Source organism: Malaya genurostris, chromosome 3, assembly GCF_030247185.1.
Source record: "Malaya genurostris strain Urasoe2022 chromosome 3, Malgen_1.1, whole genome shotgun sequence".
Taxonomy (NCBI): Eukaryota; Metazoa; Arthropoda; class Insecta; order Diptera; family Culicidae; genus Malaya; species Malaya genurostris.
In genome coordinates this window covers 68,853,732-68,872,424 of record NC_080572.1, presented here as the reverse complement: position 1 = coordinate 68,872,424, position 18,693 = coordinate 68,853,732, and the positions used below count along the sequence as shown (strand labels likewise).

Below are 18,693 nucleotides of genomic sequence, written 5' to 3'. Positions count from 1 at the left end.
ATATTGTGTTTTTTTCCTGACAATGTCCATTATCATCACACGAATAACTTCGATTCGCCGATATCGTTTTGTGGATAGATTCAACTGATTCAGTAGTCGTAGGAACTAAGTCTTAGCAAACATTCGTTCCGCTCATCATTGGTTTTTTTTCTCTTGCCATCGACGAACGGATACGACTAGTAACGATTCGTGTCCTGTTCGAATAAGTTCGCTTGTTTTCTATTTCCCTCGGACAGTTTCCCGTGTGGGTTAGCCTGTTCAAACGTTCTTGATCTTGATTTCCCTCTCTGAATTTCGTTGGTTCAAGTTCTAGTTGAATGTCGCAACGACAGCGGAACAAAACTGTCACAGTGGATAATTATTACAAATAATGGTGGAATAAGTGCCTGATTACGTGATTCGTCTACCGTCTGAAACAGTCGAGTTTAAACGATCAATTGAGGTTTCTTTTCCTACGACAACGGTAGTCTGTTATCAGCTTCTGCAGCTAGTTCTAATTGAAGTGTTGATGTCTGTACAGTTTCATTTTTTTCTCAATTTTTACTTCAGATTGATTGGTTTTACATAATCAGTGAGTCGAAGCCATCCAAGATCAGTGTACTATTTGTTTCCTAACTTAGGATTCAAAAATAACATTGTGTGTAGAGAGCCATCGTAATCTACAAGGTGCTTATTAGCGCAGGCGTGGAAAGTAATTGATTGACCATTAATCTGAAGAATTATTTATATAAGTCAGTTAATTGGCGTTAGCAAACGGTAGTGTACAACGGTTTTACTTTACATAATCTTGCAGCAACAAATCGCAAAAAACCGGATTTCCTCGAAAGTTACATTCATCTAGAACAGGTAGATCACCTGCCGAGAAAATCCAGCAGAAACCGCAACATGTGCGAACCAACCGAGGAGGTAAGAAAACGTCATTCCCTAACGATTGTTCGGGTTATCGGGACAGGGTGATTCGTCTAAAAATAAAAATTCCTATCTGACCGGTTTTACGACGCGAGATTGAACCAGATATTTGCCACCTTTGGCATGCGAATCAGAAGATAAATACTTTTATGAGCTGATATGTGATACCACGGGGCATAAAAAAACATTGGAAATAATTGTTCTGGCAGAATTTTGAACGCGAAATATATTTATGGTAGAAGTAAGAAGAGATACTACAGCCAAAATAGAAAAACTTTCATCTTACCATTAAATCAATCTATTGAACAGAGACAACAGATCTAACTGTAACAGATAGTTTTCGTAAAATCAATCAATCGTTTACATCAGTCCAATTCAGAATAATAGTCACTAGAAATCCAGATTAGTTTATAAAAAACCATCTGCCATCTATTAGTAAACAAAAAAGATGATTTTGAACTATCGAAGACTGTAGACGTAGTTACACCGAAAATAGATTTTTATCCAGTATGTTGATTTGAACACCAAAAAAAGCCAAGTCTTGGCATTACATTCCTTTTGTGGAATTTGGCCTTTCTGTTTCAACAGACTTCGCAGCCAATTCTTAGTGTACAGAATCGTTGCATGGCTAGTACTATGGATCCTACTGACACTAAGAATCCTTCCAGGTCGGGGCTCGAACATACGACAACTGAAAGAGAAAACTAAAAAATTGTTTAACATTCTGAACGTGAAAACTTTGGAATGTTATAATCTTCATTTAAAATTAGCGAAATAATATCCTCAAGGTTTCAAAATTTTCCTAAGCAAAGTTAAATTTGCAGAACATTGCGAATCTGAGCGCAAACGAATTCTTCTTCACAAGAAAATTCCACACGCCGACCCCCAAAACCTCCGATACAGTTTTCAGAAGACTTCCTAATCAATCGTTCATCTCAGAGTTTTACCAACGAACAAACAAAACTTCTCAATCTTGGGTTAAATGATGCAATTTCTTCTAAAGTAAACCTCGAACAAGTTATTATAGACGTAGAAACAGGCCTAAATAACTGTAATCTTTCTTTTTCCCAAATTAATTATGCCAGAACTATTGTAGCTGATATCATTAAAAATACTTCATTGAAAAATCAACAAAATATGGGTGATAAAGAACTAGTGAAACAATTGCGGGAAAAGCCTGTATTTTATGTTAAGGCTGATAAGGGAAACAAAGTGGTAATTATGGACAAACAGGATTATGACAATCTGATAATCCAAAAAATTAATGATGGCCCTTATAGGAAACAAAGAGCCGACCCCCTTCCAGATATTATTTAAAAAGCAGATAAAACTTTTCTTGAATCCAATTCAAACTTCGATATCAATCTCAGTAGTCTCAAAGTTTCTAACCCCTCATTATCCAAAATAAAAGGACTACCAAAGGTTCATAAACCTGGTAACGAAATAAGGGAAATCATTTCTTCAGTAGGGGTCCCAACTCAAAAAATATCCAAATGTCTAGTAAAAGAATTCCAATCTATGCCAAAAAAATTCTTCAGTAAATCAGTTCCTAACACGCAGGTATTCGCTACTCAACTTCAGAATTCAGACGAAATCGAAGATGACGAAATGATGGTATTTTTCGATGTAACCGCCTTATTCCCAAGTGTCCCAGTGAAGGACTCAATCAATCTGTTGGAAGATTGGTTACTTCAACAAAATAGTAGTAGTTTATGGAAATGCAAAGTACGGTCTTATCTTACTCTAACCCGGCTTTGCATGGATGTAAATTATTTCAAATTCAGAGGGGAATTTTATAAACAATTACAAGGGGCACCAATGGGTAATCCACTCTCCTCGTTTTTATGTGAATTATTTATGGCAAACCTTGAAGAACTTTTAAATAAGCAGAGATTATTACCTAATCGCTGGTGGAGATACGTAGATGATATATTTTGCATCATCAAACGCAACGATTTATCGAACTTCTTAGAAATAATTAATAATTTACAGAAAAATATTAAATTCACCTATGAGGAAGAAAAAGACAACAGCTTACCTTTCTTGGATATTATTGTCCGGGAGGCAAAATCCTTAACTTTCGAAATGTATATGAAGCCAACCAATACGGACCGTGTCATACCAAATACCAAATCATTCCATTCATCAACACAAAATGGCATCATTCCACCATATGATTCACAGAATGCTATCCTTACCCCTTAGAAAAGATACTGCGATAAAAGAGAAAAGCTTTATTTTCGAAATTGGAAAGTTCAATGGATATCCAGAGCATACAATTCAAACCATCTTCGATAAAAAAAATCAAGACTGTTGAAAAAACAATCACTTACAACTTTGACCCCCTCTTCTGATTTTTTTTTAAGAATATCGGTGGACTTCAATCGAAATATTTCACACCCATAAAAATCAAAACTAAAAAAATGGTTTAGATTTAGTGTTCAGCAGTATGAACTACCAATTGAAAACTTTACTAGGTTCTACAAAAGATCCTACACAGAATTTGAAAAAGTCTGGGGTATACAAAATCTCGTGTCCTCATTGCGATAAAATATACATCGGACAAACAAAGAGAACACTAGACATTCGTTTAAAGGAACATATCTCAGAAATAGCGAAAGCATCCAAAGAATTGGAAAAGGGACTACCACATCACTTCAAGTCAAAAGTAGCAGAACATGCCTTTTTTGAAGATCATGAACTCACTACTAATGACTTAAAAATTTTAAGACAAATTTCCAATCCATGGAAATTAGATTCAGCAGAAAGTTTAGAAATGTTTAAAAATAACTCCATCTCTTTATTAAACCGAGACCAAGGGAATAGATCTTCTTGGCTTTTCCAGTTACTACCCATATAAAAAAAAAAAAAAAACATAGAAAACACTTAACTCTTCCAGGTTTTCTGTTACCTGTTTTTTTCCTTTTCAATTTTTTTCGTTCCTTTTGTGGTTTACCTACATACGCTTCTACCTACTTACGTTTGTATGAAAGGAACTTCTCTGCAGCATTCTTTCAATAAACTTATAAAACCGATACACTGAAGAAGTATGTAAATAACATTCCGAAATACGTATCTGTATTATAACGTTTGATACACTTTCGGAAAAATAGTGACTTTGTGAGAGAGTAATGACGTGACATAGTGGAATTCAACGGTACAACAACAGTACTATTAGTGAGATACGACAACTGGCTTGTGAGACAAGCATCCTATGCATTGAACCGCCAATCCGGGACACCAATGTGTCATAAATAACAATAACAATTTCCACATTTAGTAAGAATTTCGAGTCTACATAATTCGTCGTACAATTAGGTTTTTGAAGCAGGCATCAGACAAATAAATTTTAGACAGATTCAGTACGTTCTTCGTGTACAACTGTTTGAAGATTTCGAGCAGCGCACCTCATTATTCAAAAATTCATTCCACTCCGAAAAAACGATGCGTGTTTACCACGCACAATTGACGTCTCAAACAGGTCAGATCAGTCTCATTTAATCGCCTATCGTAAACGTGATTCCCCACAAAACCATCAAATCACTGAACGATACATACGACACAAAATCTACAATTCGTAATAGAATATACAAACTCCAACGGTTTGTAACAATAGTCATCTCATTACTAGAGTCACCATGTTATTCTGCGGATTACCCGATTTCCAATCAAAGAGTTGTGATGAAATCGAATACAATATCTTCGTTTCGACTTTAAGAAACAATACCGCAGTAAAACTAGTTCGACAATTGTGCAATACTAATGTTATAGCCACGCGAAATACTGCTGTTATCGAAGCGAATGTACCTATTTTCTATGTTATCCTTAGAGTCAATGGATCGAACAGAGACAGCAGATCTCACTCTAACTTATGGTCTTGGTATATGAGATGAATAGCTGGGTTGAATGCAAATTTGTAACGAGTAATGCAACAGTCCGGAAGTGATTTCTGGGCCGCTAGAAGTGCCTCGCAGACGAATTGCTGCTTAGTGATCGTTTTGCTAAATAACCATTAAATTATTTTTTACACACATTTAAATCTCTACATGGATGTCGCTGTGGCTTTCGTTGGTTCGATTCTGAGCCCCCCGGGTCGGGAATTTACTTCTTTTCCGTGAGACGAATGACTATTGGGTTAAAACCCTGTAATCTGTATAAAAAACACAGTTTTAGCAAATTATGTAATACCGTTGCTGCCAGTAAATGACGTCGCCGAAGTCGATGTTTTAGATTGACGAACAGATAAAATTGGGTGTTTGAAAAGTCGACGAGATGAACATGTTTGTATACAGATCCTTTCGAGACAGCAAGTACATGTTATGATACAGATAAGGTAATTGTTTACGTCTGTGATGTTCGACTAGAAAATACAAAACTATGTTTCACTATCAGCAAATCAGTCAATCAAATCATTTTGATGCTCTTTTTTCAAATGGATTCTAGATTTTTAATTCGAATGAATTAGTTTCTTAACGGTTTTCTAAAATATATTTTTTCCCAAAAGAGAGAGAGAGTTTATTCTTTTTTGACGTGACTACGATTAAAACTAATTTCTGTCGCGATGCATCATACACACTGTGTATGTGTGTGGGTCTGTATGTGTGTTGTCAACAAAGAGGTCGAGATCTCAGAGATGGCTGGAGCGATTTTGATCAAACTAGTCGCAAATGAAATGTCTCCCCGTCACCCTGAACGCTATTGAATTGTTTTGGGATGAATGTTTACTTTTTGAGTTATACGAAGTTTTATGTCAAAATTTTTCATTTTTTGACAGTATCTGACATAGATTCCGCATGATAAAAGCGATTCAACAAGCCATAGATTGTTAGAATCCGTTCATTTTTAACGGAGATATCGACATATTTGTGTAAGAGACTTTTCCACCTATTCCAGCAGTAGGAGTTTTGAGCGCTGTATGACAAAGCAATGCTTAGGAGCCACGTGAAACACGATTTTTTATACTGTTACATACAGTTGTTTCTAAGTACCAAAAAGACTGTGTACAACATCCTTTTTCATGACTTTTGCCTCGGAACGATTTTAGCACGGTTCGTTTTTGGCAACATAATCGTTCGAATATGACATATGTAAATCAGATGATGGGAGCATTTTCGAGTTGAAAGCAATTCCATAATTATTTCAATTAAAACTACTTACAGCAATAAATGCTGGAAGAACATAACACCCATATACCATTCGAATCAGTTCGTCGAGATCAGCAAATGCGTGTGTGACAAATAATTTCACTCAATTTTCTCGGAGATGACTCAACCGTTTTCTATATACTCAGATTCAGTATGAAAAGTCGCATGCTCCCAAGCAAGGTTCGTGAATTATGTTTGGACCCGACTTCTGGTTCCGGAACTACAGGATGATATGTCAAAATAATGTAATTCATTTTTCTCCTAGATTGTTGAACCGATCTAAGATTCAAATAAAATCTAAGAACCATCTAAGATTCAAATGAAAGGTATTAAGGTCCTGTAAAATATCTTGTTTTTCAGTCAGATCCAATTTCCGGTTTATGGGATACAGAGTGATTAGTATAAAAATGTCCAATTCACACAAATTAATTAGGTTTATCGGGTTCACAGATTTGGATAGTCGATAACAAAATAAACTTATTTCAGTTTTACCGGTATTCAGTTTTCGATTCGGATTTAATTCGCACTACGATTTCTCAAAGATGTCTACACTGATTTTCAAACATTTTGAAACAAATGTAAACAATACAGCTACCCAGGAGAATTTAACTGACTTCGGCTAAACCGATTTCCGGATTCCAGTTTCAGTATCGAATCGTATCTCAAAGCTCAATCGTCTTTTCAAAAAAAAAATTAAATCGACAAAGACTAAATTAATTAATTTTATCCAATTCTGACTTCCGCTTCTGGATTTACAGGATGATGAATTTTTAAAATTCAAACCGATAAAAAAGATGACAATCCCGCAAAGTTTTAAAGTTGAACTCAAAACTATTGAAATTTATTCGTCATATGGCCACACGAATCGGTTTGGGTTATGCTGGTTCTTGAATACCGGCTCTAGAAGTACCTTAAATTACCGTAAACTCTAAGGTGGAAATCACTTCGACATCTCACGGAATGTTCAATCGATTGTCACACGTTCAGATTCAAATTCGATCTGATTTTCAGCTTCGACATTACAGGGTAATGAGTGATTGAAATCTCAAATAGCCGCTTAAAACGATGGTCATTGAAATAATTTCATGAGAACTGAAACACCGAAGAATATTTATGTAAAAAACACATGCGGATTGATGAAAAAAAGGTATCATCTCACTGCTAGATGGATTAAGCACGTTTTTTTAAATAAATTTCGGAGTGATTTTATTCTTTTTTTTTTATTTTTCTAATGAAAAATATCATTGACCGAAAGATAGCAATGAAAAATTTCGTATCAAAAACGCACCCAATCCACAACATTTTTCGTGGAATTATTATTTCATATCACAAATTATTCTAAAAGTAAACAGCTATTTTCTCTAAAGTGAATGAAATTGGGGCAGACTAATTGTTATACAATTAGAAGTTCTGGTTATAACTAATTGTTTTGCCTTTCTCATATCACTGCGAAAACCGACTTTTGAACCGAGTGTCATATACCATTCGACTCAGTTCGTCGAGTACGCAAAATGTGTGTGTGTATGTGTGCGTGTGTGCGTATGTGTGAATGTAACGTTTTTTGCACTAACTTTTCTCGGAGATGGCTGAACTTAGATTCTAATGAAAGGTCTTGTGGTCCCATACAAAATTCCTGAATATTATTCGGATCCGACTTCCGGTTTGGGAGTTATGGGGTAATATGTGCAAAAAATGAAGAAATGTGTTCTAGCTTTTCTCATAGCACTTAACAGTCCAATATGAACCGCTAAGCAGGCGTGCAAGCTCACTCTACTTGAGTACCACAGTTTTATCGTTTTCGGATGACTTATTTTACAATTGCTTCAAATTTACAGTTCAAATAGAAACTTTATTTGAGTGGAGGGTTTAAAAAAAAGATTCGAGTTTTTATTCTCGATTTTGTAAATTTTAAGAACAGTGCTGGACGCATCAGAATTTTCCGTGAACACACAACAGTGGTATTTAACTACACTACACTCCCAAACTGTTCTTAAACAAGAATCTATCGCCAACGATTCGGCGGTATCGTTGGATTTGAAACTTAATTTCAAGAATCACGTCAAAAACACAATCTCTAAGTCGTTCAAGAGTCGCTTGGGTTTATTTTTAGTGTCATAAAGAACTTCAAAAACATATATTGCCTAAAGGCTTTGTAAAGGGATTAAATTGCATCACAAGAAAATTTTTATTAGATTTTCTAAATCCGGTCAGAAAAGCGTAGCATTATTGTGTAACCTTAGAAAATCAAAGTGGACGCTTTTGGAGGCATTTCTTTATGTATACGTGCCTATTGATTATACAGGTTGTCACAAATGGAGCGTTCCGCTTTCCACAGAAGCAAATTGATTGCCAATTAAAGTATTTTTTGGTAAACTTTAAAACTTCCGGTCTTCTAACATCTTCTGGGACACAAAACTTATGATGGGCGGTGAAAACTGGAGTCCAAGACGCTGACGGAAGTCTGCTTTCGCGTATGTCTCGTCATCCAATCCTTCAACTTGATCAATTTCTGATAATTCAATCCGCTCGCACCAATTACAGCTTTAATGAACCTTTTACCAATATGTTTTGTTCGTTCAATCGATTTTTTTACGTACTTGAGTATCACATTTCTAGCAACGTATCAAGAAACTTGTTTCTGAGCTCACTTGCAAGTAGTTTGCACCTCCACCTAAAAATTGGAGTTTTAGGTTCAACTATAGAATTAGTTTTAGTATTTAGTATTAGGGCGTTACCATCTATCTGTTGGATTAGTACCAACTGTTGATAGTAACAACTGTTGAAAGACGTGGAGGTTTTATACCTACTGGAGAGAAAGAGAGACTGTCGAATTTCGCTTTTCCTTGATCCCAAATAAATAAATAAACAAATGAATAAATCTAATAGATTGATAAAGCACCGTCATCCATCATTCATTATACGTCGTACGGTACGTGACAGGTCCATTCTCCATATCTCATGCATCACGATGATATGGAGAAAAGATTGTCAAAATAATATTACGGTATTCTGATAAGTAAATGATTCAGACTGGTAATAACTACCAATTTATGAATGGCCGCAAGCGTAGATGATTAGATACAATCAGCATTTGTTGTTGTTTTCGTTATAGTTATGTAACGAAAAATGCATCTTTGTTTTAGTTCAGAAGTGAATTTATACAAATTACAAACTAGTACGTGTAATACCACAGAAGAATTGGAGGTTTACTAAATAATTCAACGTACTATAACTTTCAAAAGAATGATGAAATTTTCTCCGTTAGAAATTCATTCAAAAATACAACAACACCATCCGGAGTGCGAGTGTTGCAGACGACGCTTTTTTGTACGTGACACGTTAGTAGACGAGACCCGGTCGTGTTTGTCGGTGTGAACGATTCATTTCCAGCAGTCAGATTCGCTTTTCACAATTACGTCAGCCAGCGTTTACCTACTCTGGTTTTTGGAGGTGTGTCATGACATTGCCATTCATTGCGCAAGTTATTTTACCAGCATGTTTGTATGAACAGAACATAACCAAGATAGTTTGAGTCAAACATAGGTAGGTTGAACCGCTTGTTGGACTGTACAAGCGAACCAATACACACGTGTCAATTATCGAAATTTTATAAAATCCACAACTTTTTTGCGTGTAAGTTCCATGGATCGTTTGTCGTTCGCCTTATAATCAAATATCCTGTAATTCACTTAGAATATAGAAAAGATTACATCCGTTTTACCACTACGAAACAACCCATAGTCGCACACCGGTCTATAATGAAGTTGCCGGAAAAACAGAACCACCCCTTGAGCCGAATTTCCTTTATTCAAGTTATACATGCACTGCAACATGTTCTCGATCAAATAATAATAATAGGTTGCAAAATTCCAAAAAAAGTGAAAACTTCCTCGACATCGCAGTGCCTATGTGTTTCGTTTGGGTGATCAGTTTTCCGTTAATTAGAAATGCTCAAACACCAGCTAATTTTTTTCTTTCGTTGTTTTTGACGCACTGCTTATCTATATTAGCGTAGATATTTACATTAGTAGAACGGAACGAGTTCATGCTCGTGTTGGCTACCTTTGGCAGCTATCTCGAGAAGTAGTGGCGGGAATGGCGCGTGAAGTGCTATTTTACAAAAGTCTATGTATGCGTTGTCGATTTTAGTGTATGTGTAGCTAGACAGTTTCTAGGAACAAGCACTAAAAATATATCAGTGCTGCTGGACTTTAAAAGTTGTTGGGTTCACTATAACTAAATGTATTATGTCTTTATTTGACAGAAATAGATATTCAGGATGATCTTCGCTTTGTTCGTAACTAAAAAAACACAAATAACTTCCGTTTTCTTATACACTGATTATTGCTTTAAAAAATTTAAAAAACAATTTTTGCATTCGACTCAGCTCGACGACATCGGAAAATGTCTGTGTGTGTGTGCACTTTTCGAAGATAGTTTTACCCCCTTAAGGGCTGAGGCCAGTAGGTCGCGTATAACCACGTGGCTCTGCGTATTACATTTCCCTCAATGCTCTCTCGCAAATGTGCAGAATAACTTTCGATGTGGCCGAGTGGCCAAGAAAGTTTTGATATTTTTGGTTACAAGTTTGACTACATCACATAAAATCCAATAAAGCTACCGCTTGTTTGGCAGCCTTGCTAAGCCGATTTTATTTCTCTTTTATGTTTCGTTACGTTACCAGGGTACAAGAGCAGAAAAAATGGTGCCACCATAGAAATCGACTTACCTTCACAAAAATAACATTCACTTAATTTTTATCGCGACAACATATATGTTTTTATGCACTAATCGCATCTAAACTAAATTATCTAGACATTGTCAGGATAGATTTTTGATCCATGCTTTTGAAAGCGAGATATTCAATGAACAAGTTGAAAGTTTCAGTCTTCATCTATGAAATTCTTCCTTCAGAAAAAAGACTTTCCCGACCGCTAAAGTCAATTAATCATTCTGAAATTTCCACAGAATAATCTAAACTAATTTTCTAAGAAATTGTCAGCTGGGTTTTTTGATATTTGTCACCGTTTCTGAGAAAATCGCCCTAAAACACACTGGCCTCAGCCCTCAGGTTTCAAACGAGCCTAAGTTTGTTGAAATCGGTTCAGTCATTTTCGATAAAATTGTGCGATAAAAAAATCGTTGAAAGGTTCACTCATACATAGACATATACACAGAGACATTATCCGATCTCGCCGAGCTGAGTCGAATGGTGTATAACACTACGAGGCTCCGTTCGAAACTCGGTTTTCCAGTAATTATATTACCTTTTTATTGAGACAAGCAAAACCGATTTTTTGATTCATTCGTAGAAATGGTCACCCTAATCACAAATTAAAAAATAGGGGTCCAAAATTTTTCGATGGTCGACGAACATTAAGAAATTCTGAAATTTCTCATAGAACTGCGATTTAAAAACATATAGTACTGAATAATGATAAGAGTAAAATATTAAAGAAATAAAATAATCGAACTTCCGCATTGAGCATATTTACTTCAAATAGTTTTCAAGTTAATACTGCAAGTATTAGCGATGAAAGAAATTTGAAACAAACAATATCGGCTAGTATCACTGCACTGGTCCGCGATACTACTACAAACTGCCGACGCCGTGCAACGGTGTTCTCTGCCGCGTCGTGGCACCAATACAGCGTCCATAATAATACATAATACAGTTTATTTATAGTACAAGAAGCAGATGCTGTAACGACTGGGGTAGCTCGAATGGTAGTGCAAGCGGCATTGAAGTGACGGCAAACACATGTGCACATCGAACAGCTCGAGCAAGTAGACAGACGAGTCAGTCAGACAGGCAGAACATGAACCAACACACGCTTATGCTGCCACGGGTCCCATCAAGGTGACCTTCCTGGACAAATTTTCCAACTAAATTCACTTTCTCACAGTTGTTTTTGACACGCCGGCATCGACAGTAGTTATTCCTTCAGTGGGTAGCCAGACTACTGGAACCAACGATTATCCACCTCATTATCCAGCACTTGGATTCTGTTCGAGTATTGGAGCAATCGATAGTAGTACGTTTTCCCTGTCCGCGAGAAGGAAACCCATTTTTGTTTCCATAACCGTGAAGTGTCATTTTCTACCGAGTGATCTTAGCAGTATCATCTACACGTTGGAAAAGGTTAAGACTGCAAAATCAAAATATAAATATTTTCTTTGTCCAATTGCCATACCTCCAAGTGACGGCTACACAAGTGAGAAACAACAGGAGTTTATCAATCGCGGTCGTGTTCAATAAAGTAGAGTAACAAAACGGTCTCAATCAACAACAGCTTATAAGTAGTAGAAGGAAAAAAAATCTATCAGGAAATCGCATTTCGCAGAAGAGGTGGTTTAGTGTTGAGCTAAACCTTGCAGCAACTAGAAGGCGCTAAACAGGAGCCTGATAAATAAATTTACAGTGTGTGAAAGTCTACAGAGTTTGTTTAGAGCAACTATCAAGACGCCCACTGGACATCCGAGAAGATGGATTTGGTCAAACCTTTTATTAATTTACACGTGGATGGAGTCAGCAAAGAAGTAAGTACCACTGCTCTGGCAGAAAAAAAGATTTTGCAGTGAAAAATAGGTGATAGGAGGTGAAAGTGCGAGAAGTAAAATGGACAAGTTAGGTAACACAAATAGAGTGGAGTGGAAAAAAGGAAACCGAAAGACCTTCCTCCACAGACGTCACTGACCTTGGTGGCTTACTTTGAAGGACGATTAGAAAGGTGTTTCTCATGTAGTTTGCCGTGGGTTGATTTAAATCAAGTTCATTACATTTAAAGGGCCATCTGAGACAATGTAAACTAACAGAAAAACTGATCTCACACTACCAAAGGAATTAGTGATTTATATGAAATTATACAAATTTGACTGAACGGCAAAGTTACATCAGATCGAAGAGACTAAATTATTGAAAGTTCCGAGTCTTTAATCATTTTTTTCTTATACTCTAATATGTTGCATCAACCAATATAACATCTTATCTTAATTCACGCGAAATACCGAATTGATAAGATCTTAAGTGCACAGCTAGTTCTTTACTTGGCCAATCGGTAATTGTTAACATTATAATTTGATAATCCTCTACTTGCAACGACTCGATAACAACTCAAGTACGTGCCGTAACAAACCAAAACAAGGACTATTCGTGCGATGAATCAGTTTTAACTACATACAGCATATCACACCGGGGGTTTTAATGGGGGATTCCTAAAATGCGACGTGTCAGGGTTATTTTTGGGTCAAAGTTTCCCGCTTACCTATGGTACTTACCCTACGTACACAGCAACACATCTTACATCGATAAAAATGATATTAAGAACATTAGGTTGAGATGAAAGTGCACCGACCATACTAGCCAATTAACTACCGAATTCTTTTGAGTTTGTCTAAATTAGAGTGCCTATAATCAGAGTGACGACTTCTCATCCGTAATGTTGGCAACAATTCAAAACATTTAATCCGAAATGTTGGCAGTGTCGTTAGCTTTACATTGTAATTGACAGGCCGTTTGCTCGTTTGGAACAGGAAGCTGTCATTCCAAACGAAGAGCTGTCGTCACTCTGGTTATAGGCACTCTAGTCTAAATGAACAACGTTGACGATTCAACACCATCGCACTCTAAACAGCCAAAGTTTTGATATTATCGAGTACAAAACGAATATGCGAATTGCACAGAGCTGCACAAAACGCTGAGTCAGTTTATTTCACGTGTTGTGTTAGAATAAACGCATAAGTTACAACTCATGATATCTGACAGGGATGACTTGGAATGATACTTAAATTTGTCCTAATGATTTGGAAGTTTTGAACAAAAAATCAAATTGTTTTGTTCTAATGGAAAATTTTGCAATTTTCTCCGGAAACTTGTCACCATCGAATTTTAGATAACAAACATAAATACTGAAACAGGCAGGCTCAAATCACACGTTCTCTATACATTTTGGAAATTTTAGTATTTTTTTTTATCATTGACCTTGGTAAATTAGATGGATTTACTCAAACGATCGTGGATTTTATAGTGAATGATTTACTCTCCAAGGACTCGAAATCTTCCCAATGGGCTCCACTATAGTAGATGAGGTGAAAAGTAAATTCCTTGGGAATCAAAAACTGTTTTTTATACCCGGCTAAGGACCATAATTGATTTGGAGCTGGGTCTAAATAAACGATATAAACAATATTTTGTCTAAACACTTATTTCAGTGATTTTCCAAAAACACTCCTACATTGGCGTCGATGATTTCTTCGCGTGAGCTTAATTTTCTATTGATGAAACTTTTTTAGAGGTTTGATAGCTACTTCAGCAGAGCCAACTCGAACGTATAAGATGAATGGGGAAGCAATTGGAGACCAAAATCACTCATTTCAACCATAGCTGCGATTTTCTTGTGTGCATTATTTTGTGTGCATTATTTTGTATTAAAAAACGGCCTTGAATCGCGCCAATGATACAGTGATACTCGCTTTTAACGGTATTTCTTTTTTCGAAAAGTATCTTATGACAATTCCAGAAAACAGCAATGAACATTCAGTCCAACTGATTTTCTTTAGAAGTATTCGTGGCGGTATCGGTTAATTGTCAAGCGCTCATTTTGTTCTCTGATGAGTATTAATGGTTTCAGGTTCACATAACTGTTACTAATCGACGCCATAAGTTCACCCACTTTCGCATCAGCATTGCCAAACACTCTACCGAAGTGTGCTTGCGTTCGTGTTTTTGGTCCTGAGTTCAACATCCATGGCACATATAGGCTTATATTTTTTTCATCTTCAGAATCACATCTTAATTATAGCGTTCGCATTCTTGTTTCATCTGCTAGTTCGCGAATCCGATCAGTCGATACCATCCTTACGTATTTTTTGACATTAGAGAAGAGCTTGGATACATGTTTATCACTTTTTCCCGATTCAATGAACTACAACGAATGCGATAAAGAACTAATCATTGGATTGACTTATAATAAAGTACAACCGATAGCGGAAAAATTGTAAATGCTTCAGCATCGATTACAGTTACAGTATTTTTCTAAATGGATATGGCAATAATAAAATCAGAGATCTATGAAAAATACCTCTAGGCCGGTTGCGATTTTATATGAACTGCGCAGTGCCATTCCAAGGAGTGTTTCATTATTTATTTTGCGAGGAACAACGCAACTTTATTGACCAACAGTCGATTAATTGGGCTTCAATTGATCTCAATATCCTTGCTGCGATACAAACAATCAGCGAACTTTGACTAGATAGAGTGAACAGACCTGATTGAGGCATTTTGAGCAAAATTACGTCTTCTGAATCAGACATATACGAGTGTGATATATTTACATGATGAATTTATCGCATATCTTATGCATTTTGATACATTTTTTAGTGCTGACAAATTCGACTCTAATAATGTACATTGTCGTTGCTGTAAAATATAGTCGGAATTGCGTCACCTCGTAAGAATCGTTTCCTTTTGCTGTTTTGAACTGCATCATTTTATTTTTTAATAGATGAGTTATTATTAAGTTACATTGCGATGCAGATTCCGGTTCCAGAGTTATGCATTGATCAGTGATGTATTACATGCTTGATTTTGCGAGATTTTACGAATATTGACTAATGGTTAAAAGCAAGCAACTACAAAACTTAGTGAATCTCACAAATTAAATGATCAAAAGTAGCTGTAAATTTCCATCCAGATTATGATTCCGGAAATACAGGTTTACATGTCCAGCTTTAGAAAGATTATATCAGGAATCACTAAAACAAAGTGTAAAATGAGGTTTTTGCAGACGTTTTGATGAGTGATGATCTGTTTGACTACTATGATGCAGTGTTGAAATATCTCCCGAATGGAAAGTTCGATTTCTCAAAGATGGCTGATCTAAATTGAATACTGAAAAAAATAACACCTGCAAGTTTTGGACAATGTTAACATGTTTAGAGAACAGTGTTTGTTCTAAATAACAAATATTAAAAACTCAGTTCGCTTTCACATCTCATCCAAGTCAGTCGAATAAACAAAACCGCTTACGTTCGGGACGAAAGAAACCAAGTACAGTATTGTGTAGTGAACAATAGAACTACCTCAAAAATAAGTTAACCAAACGAACAAAAGCTACTGCCGGTACGAAAGAATACAATTATTGTTGACTTTAGGCAGTGCAAAATTCGACCCTCGATACGAGAACTTGAAGGTTTGCCTAAGGAGCGAATTCATCTTGATATTAAACATGTGCATTTACTTCAATGCAATAAGACAAATAATGTTTACATCGTTTTATAAAGAGTGTGATGCAATTCAATTCGCAAAAGACAATAATAATGTGCATTATGTGGAGCACGAGAACATTAAGTACAACATTCCAGTATATATGGAAGATAGTGCTATAGAAGTGCGTGTGCATGATCTTCCCTCAAGCGTCGTCGATCCTTATATTCGTAAAACTATGTCCCAAAACGGAGAGATTCTCTCTATCGAAAAAGAAAAGTGGAAGAACTTTTTCCCCGGTATTCTAAATGGCGTACGTTTGTTACGCATGCGCTTGAAAAGGCCTATACCTTCTTATGTAACTTTCGGTCAGGATACAAGAATCCCGTGCAAATCACTTGTTACCTATGACAATCAGATGGCCACATGTCAAATTGCTAAAAAGCTGTTCATTACGGTAAGCCATGTGATAAATCGGACAAGGAGACAACAATACCAAAGGACAACGGTGCTTCCTTCACATCAACCCCAAGCAACCCCAGTACACCTGTGACAGTCACCAACAACAGGGAAGTATCCCCTTCAACGAAACCATCCAACGTAACCCCTATAGAACAAAGTACACCAGCTGCAATTAACAGCTTACCATCCAATCAACCAGCAACTGCAAACAATGTACAATAAGGCGCATCTACAGCAAATAGCAACGAAATCAACTACAATACTACGGCAATGGATGACGAGACAAACCACGAACAAACTGCCCCTCAATCCTCGCAGGAGGGAAATGGAAGCTCCTCTCCCCCAGAAAAAGGCTGACAACGAGATCCAATACAAAATAAATTATCTAAAAACTCAGCTCAATCGGCCACGTAAAGCTTGTACGCAAATGAAGCCTGAATAAAAAAATCTTTTATAAAAAGAAAATATTAAAAACGGTTCTGTGCCCAAAATTTGGCTAACCCCTGAATGTTTTCTAATGTTTCTATACACGATTTTATGGATGCACACGAAGTTTGCTATGAAAAAGGAGATCGACATCTTATTTTCTGGATGCTGCCGTTCCTAAGCTACAGTTTATTTCGTTCAGTGTACATAATACAGCAATGCTGAAATACAATTTACTGAAAAATGTCAATATCGGATGATTTTTTTAGCCTTTTGCCATGCAATGTTCCGAAAAAGTGTCATCCAACATCTACATCGTAGTTAAACTTATATTGGCAAATTTTGGAAAAGTTCACACGATTTTATATTTATTGTATTATACTAAAGACTGTCCCAGAAAGTATGGACGCACTTTGATTTCGCTGTAAATAATTCACAAGTGTTGGATATTCAAATTTTTTACGCTATACTGATAATATTAGACTGCAACAACAGAATATTATTCTCAACATTTGCTACTTAGTCATTGTAGACTAGCTGGACCACGTTCTTGCGAACGTTTCTCATTAAATTCCGTACAGACTTCTTGGCGACAAGTGTTGACGCTATTTTACAATCTTTTTCGAACTGTTGAATGGTTTCGACTGCCGAGACATGTTTCCTAAGATGTGCCTTCGTTAATGCCCAAAATTCCTCAATTGGTCGAAGTTGTTGGCAATTTGGTGGATTCATGTCTTTTGGGACGAAAGTGACATTTTTGGTAGCATACCATTCTACCGTTGATTTCGAGTAGTGGCAAGAAGCAAGATCTCACCAGAAGACAACAGGATCCTTGTGGCTTCGAATCATAGGTAGAAGTCGTTTTTGTAAACATTCCTTGATGTATATTCCGCTGTTCATTGAAGCAGTGATGATGAAGGGTTTCGAAATCTTACCGCAGCTACAAATTGCTTGCCAGACCATAGCTTTCTTGCCAAATTTTTCGACTTCAATCTATGTCTCGGACTGGTTGAACACTTGCCTTTCTCGCACCGCATAATATTGTGGTCCCGGTAAGGATTTGGATTCGAGTTTCACGTAAGTTTCGGCGTCCATGATTATACAGTTCAAATTTCCAGCAAGAATCGTATTGTACAGCTTTCGAACCCTCGGCCTGATCGATGCTTCTTGTTTCGGACTACGTTTTGGTTGTTTCAGCTTCTTATAGGTTCGAAGATTCAAACGTTCTTTAGCACGAAGAACATTTGACTTCGAAGTGCCCACTTTTTTGGCCACATCCCGAACTGAAACCTCCTTCTTTTGCTCGAACACCTTCAGTATCCGTTTATCCAACAGAGGGTTAGCAGGACCTTTTTTTTTCGACCCGTTTTCGGTTTATCCTCAAAGGTGTTATCCTCACCGAACTTACAGATTGCATTTCGCACGGCTTTTTCACTTACTCCTTCCATTTTTGCTATCTTTCTCAGTGACAGTCCGCGTTCTGTGCACCATTTGTACACAATTTTTCGACGTTGTTCTGCTGAAAGTCATCGCATTTCGAAACAAACT

General features: G+C 36.7%; 1 protein-coding gene across 5 annotated transcripts in view; it reads left to right on the top strand.

The window, feature by feature from the left end:
• Nucleotides 1-217: 217 nt before the first annotated feature.
• The window catches only part of LOC131439150 (hexokinase type 2), a 58,370-nt gene continuing 39,894 nt past the window's right edge, over nt 218-18,693 (top strand). The window contains exons 1-3 of one of the 5 annotated variants that reach the window (XM_058609832.1): nt 218-463; nt 550-666; nt 794-906. In XM_058609832.1, the coding sequence (XP_058465815.1) occupies nt 886-906 (21 nt within the window). In that variant the 5' untranslated portion in view covers nt 218-463; nt 550-666; nt 794-885. Of the gene's footprint in view, nt 907-11,822; nt 12,594-18,693 lie in introns of those variants that run through there. The other 4 variants (XM_058609830.1, XM_058609831.1, XM_058609828.1 and 1 more) reach the window with 4 other exon arrangements.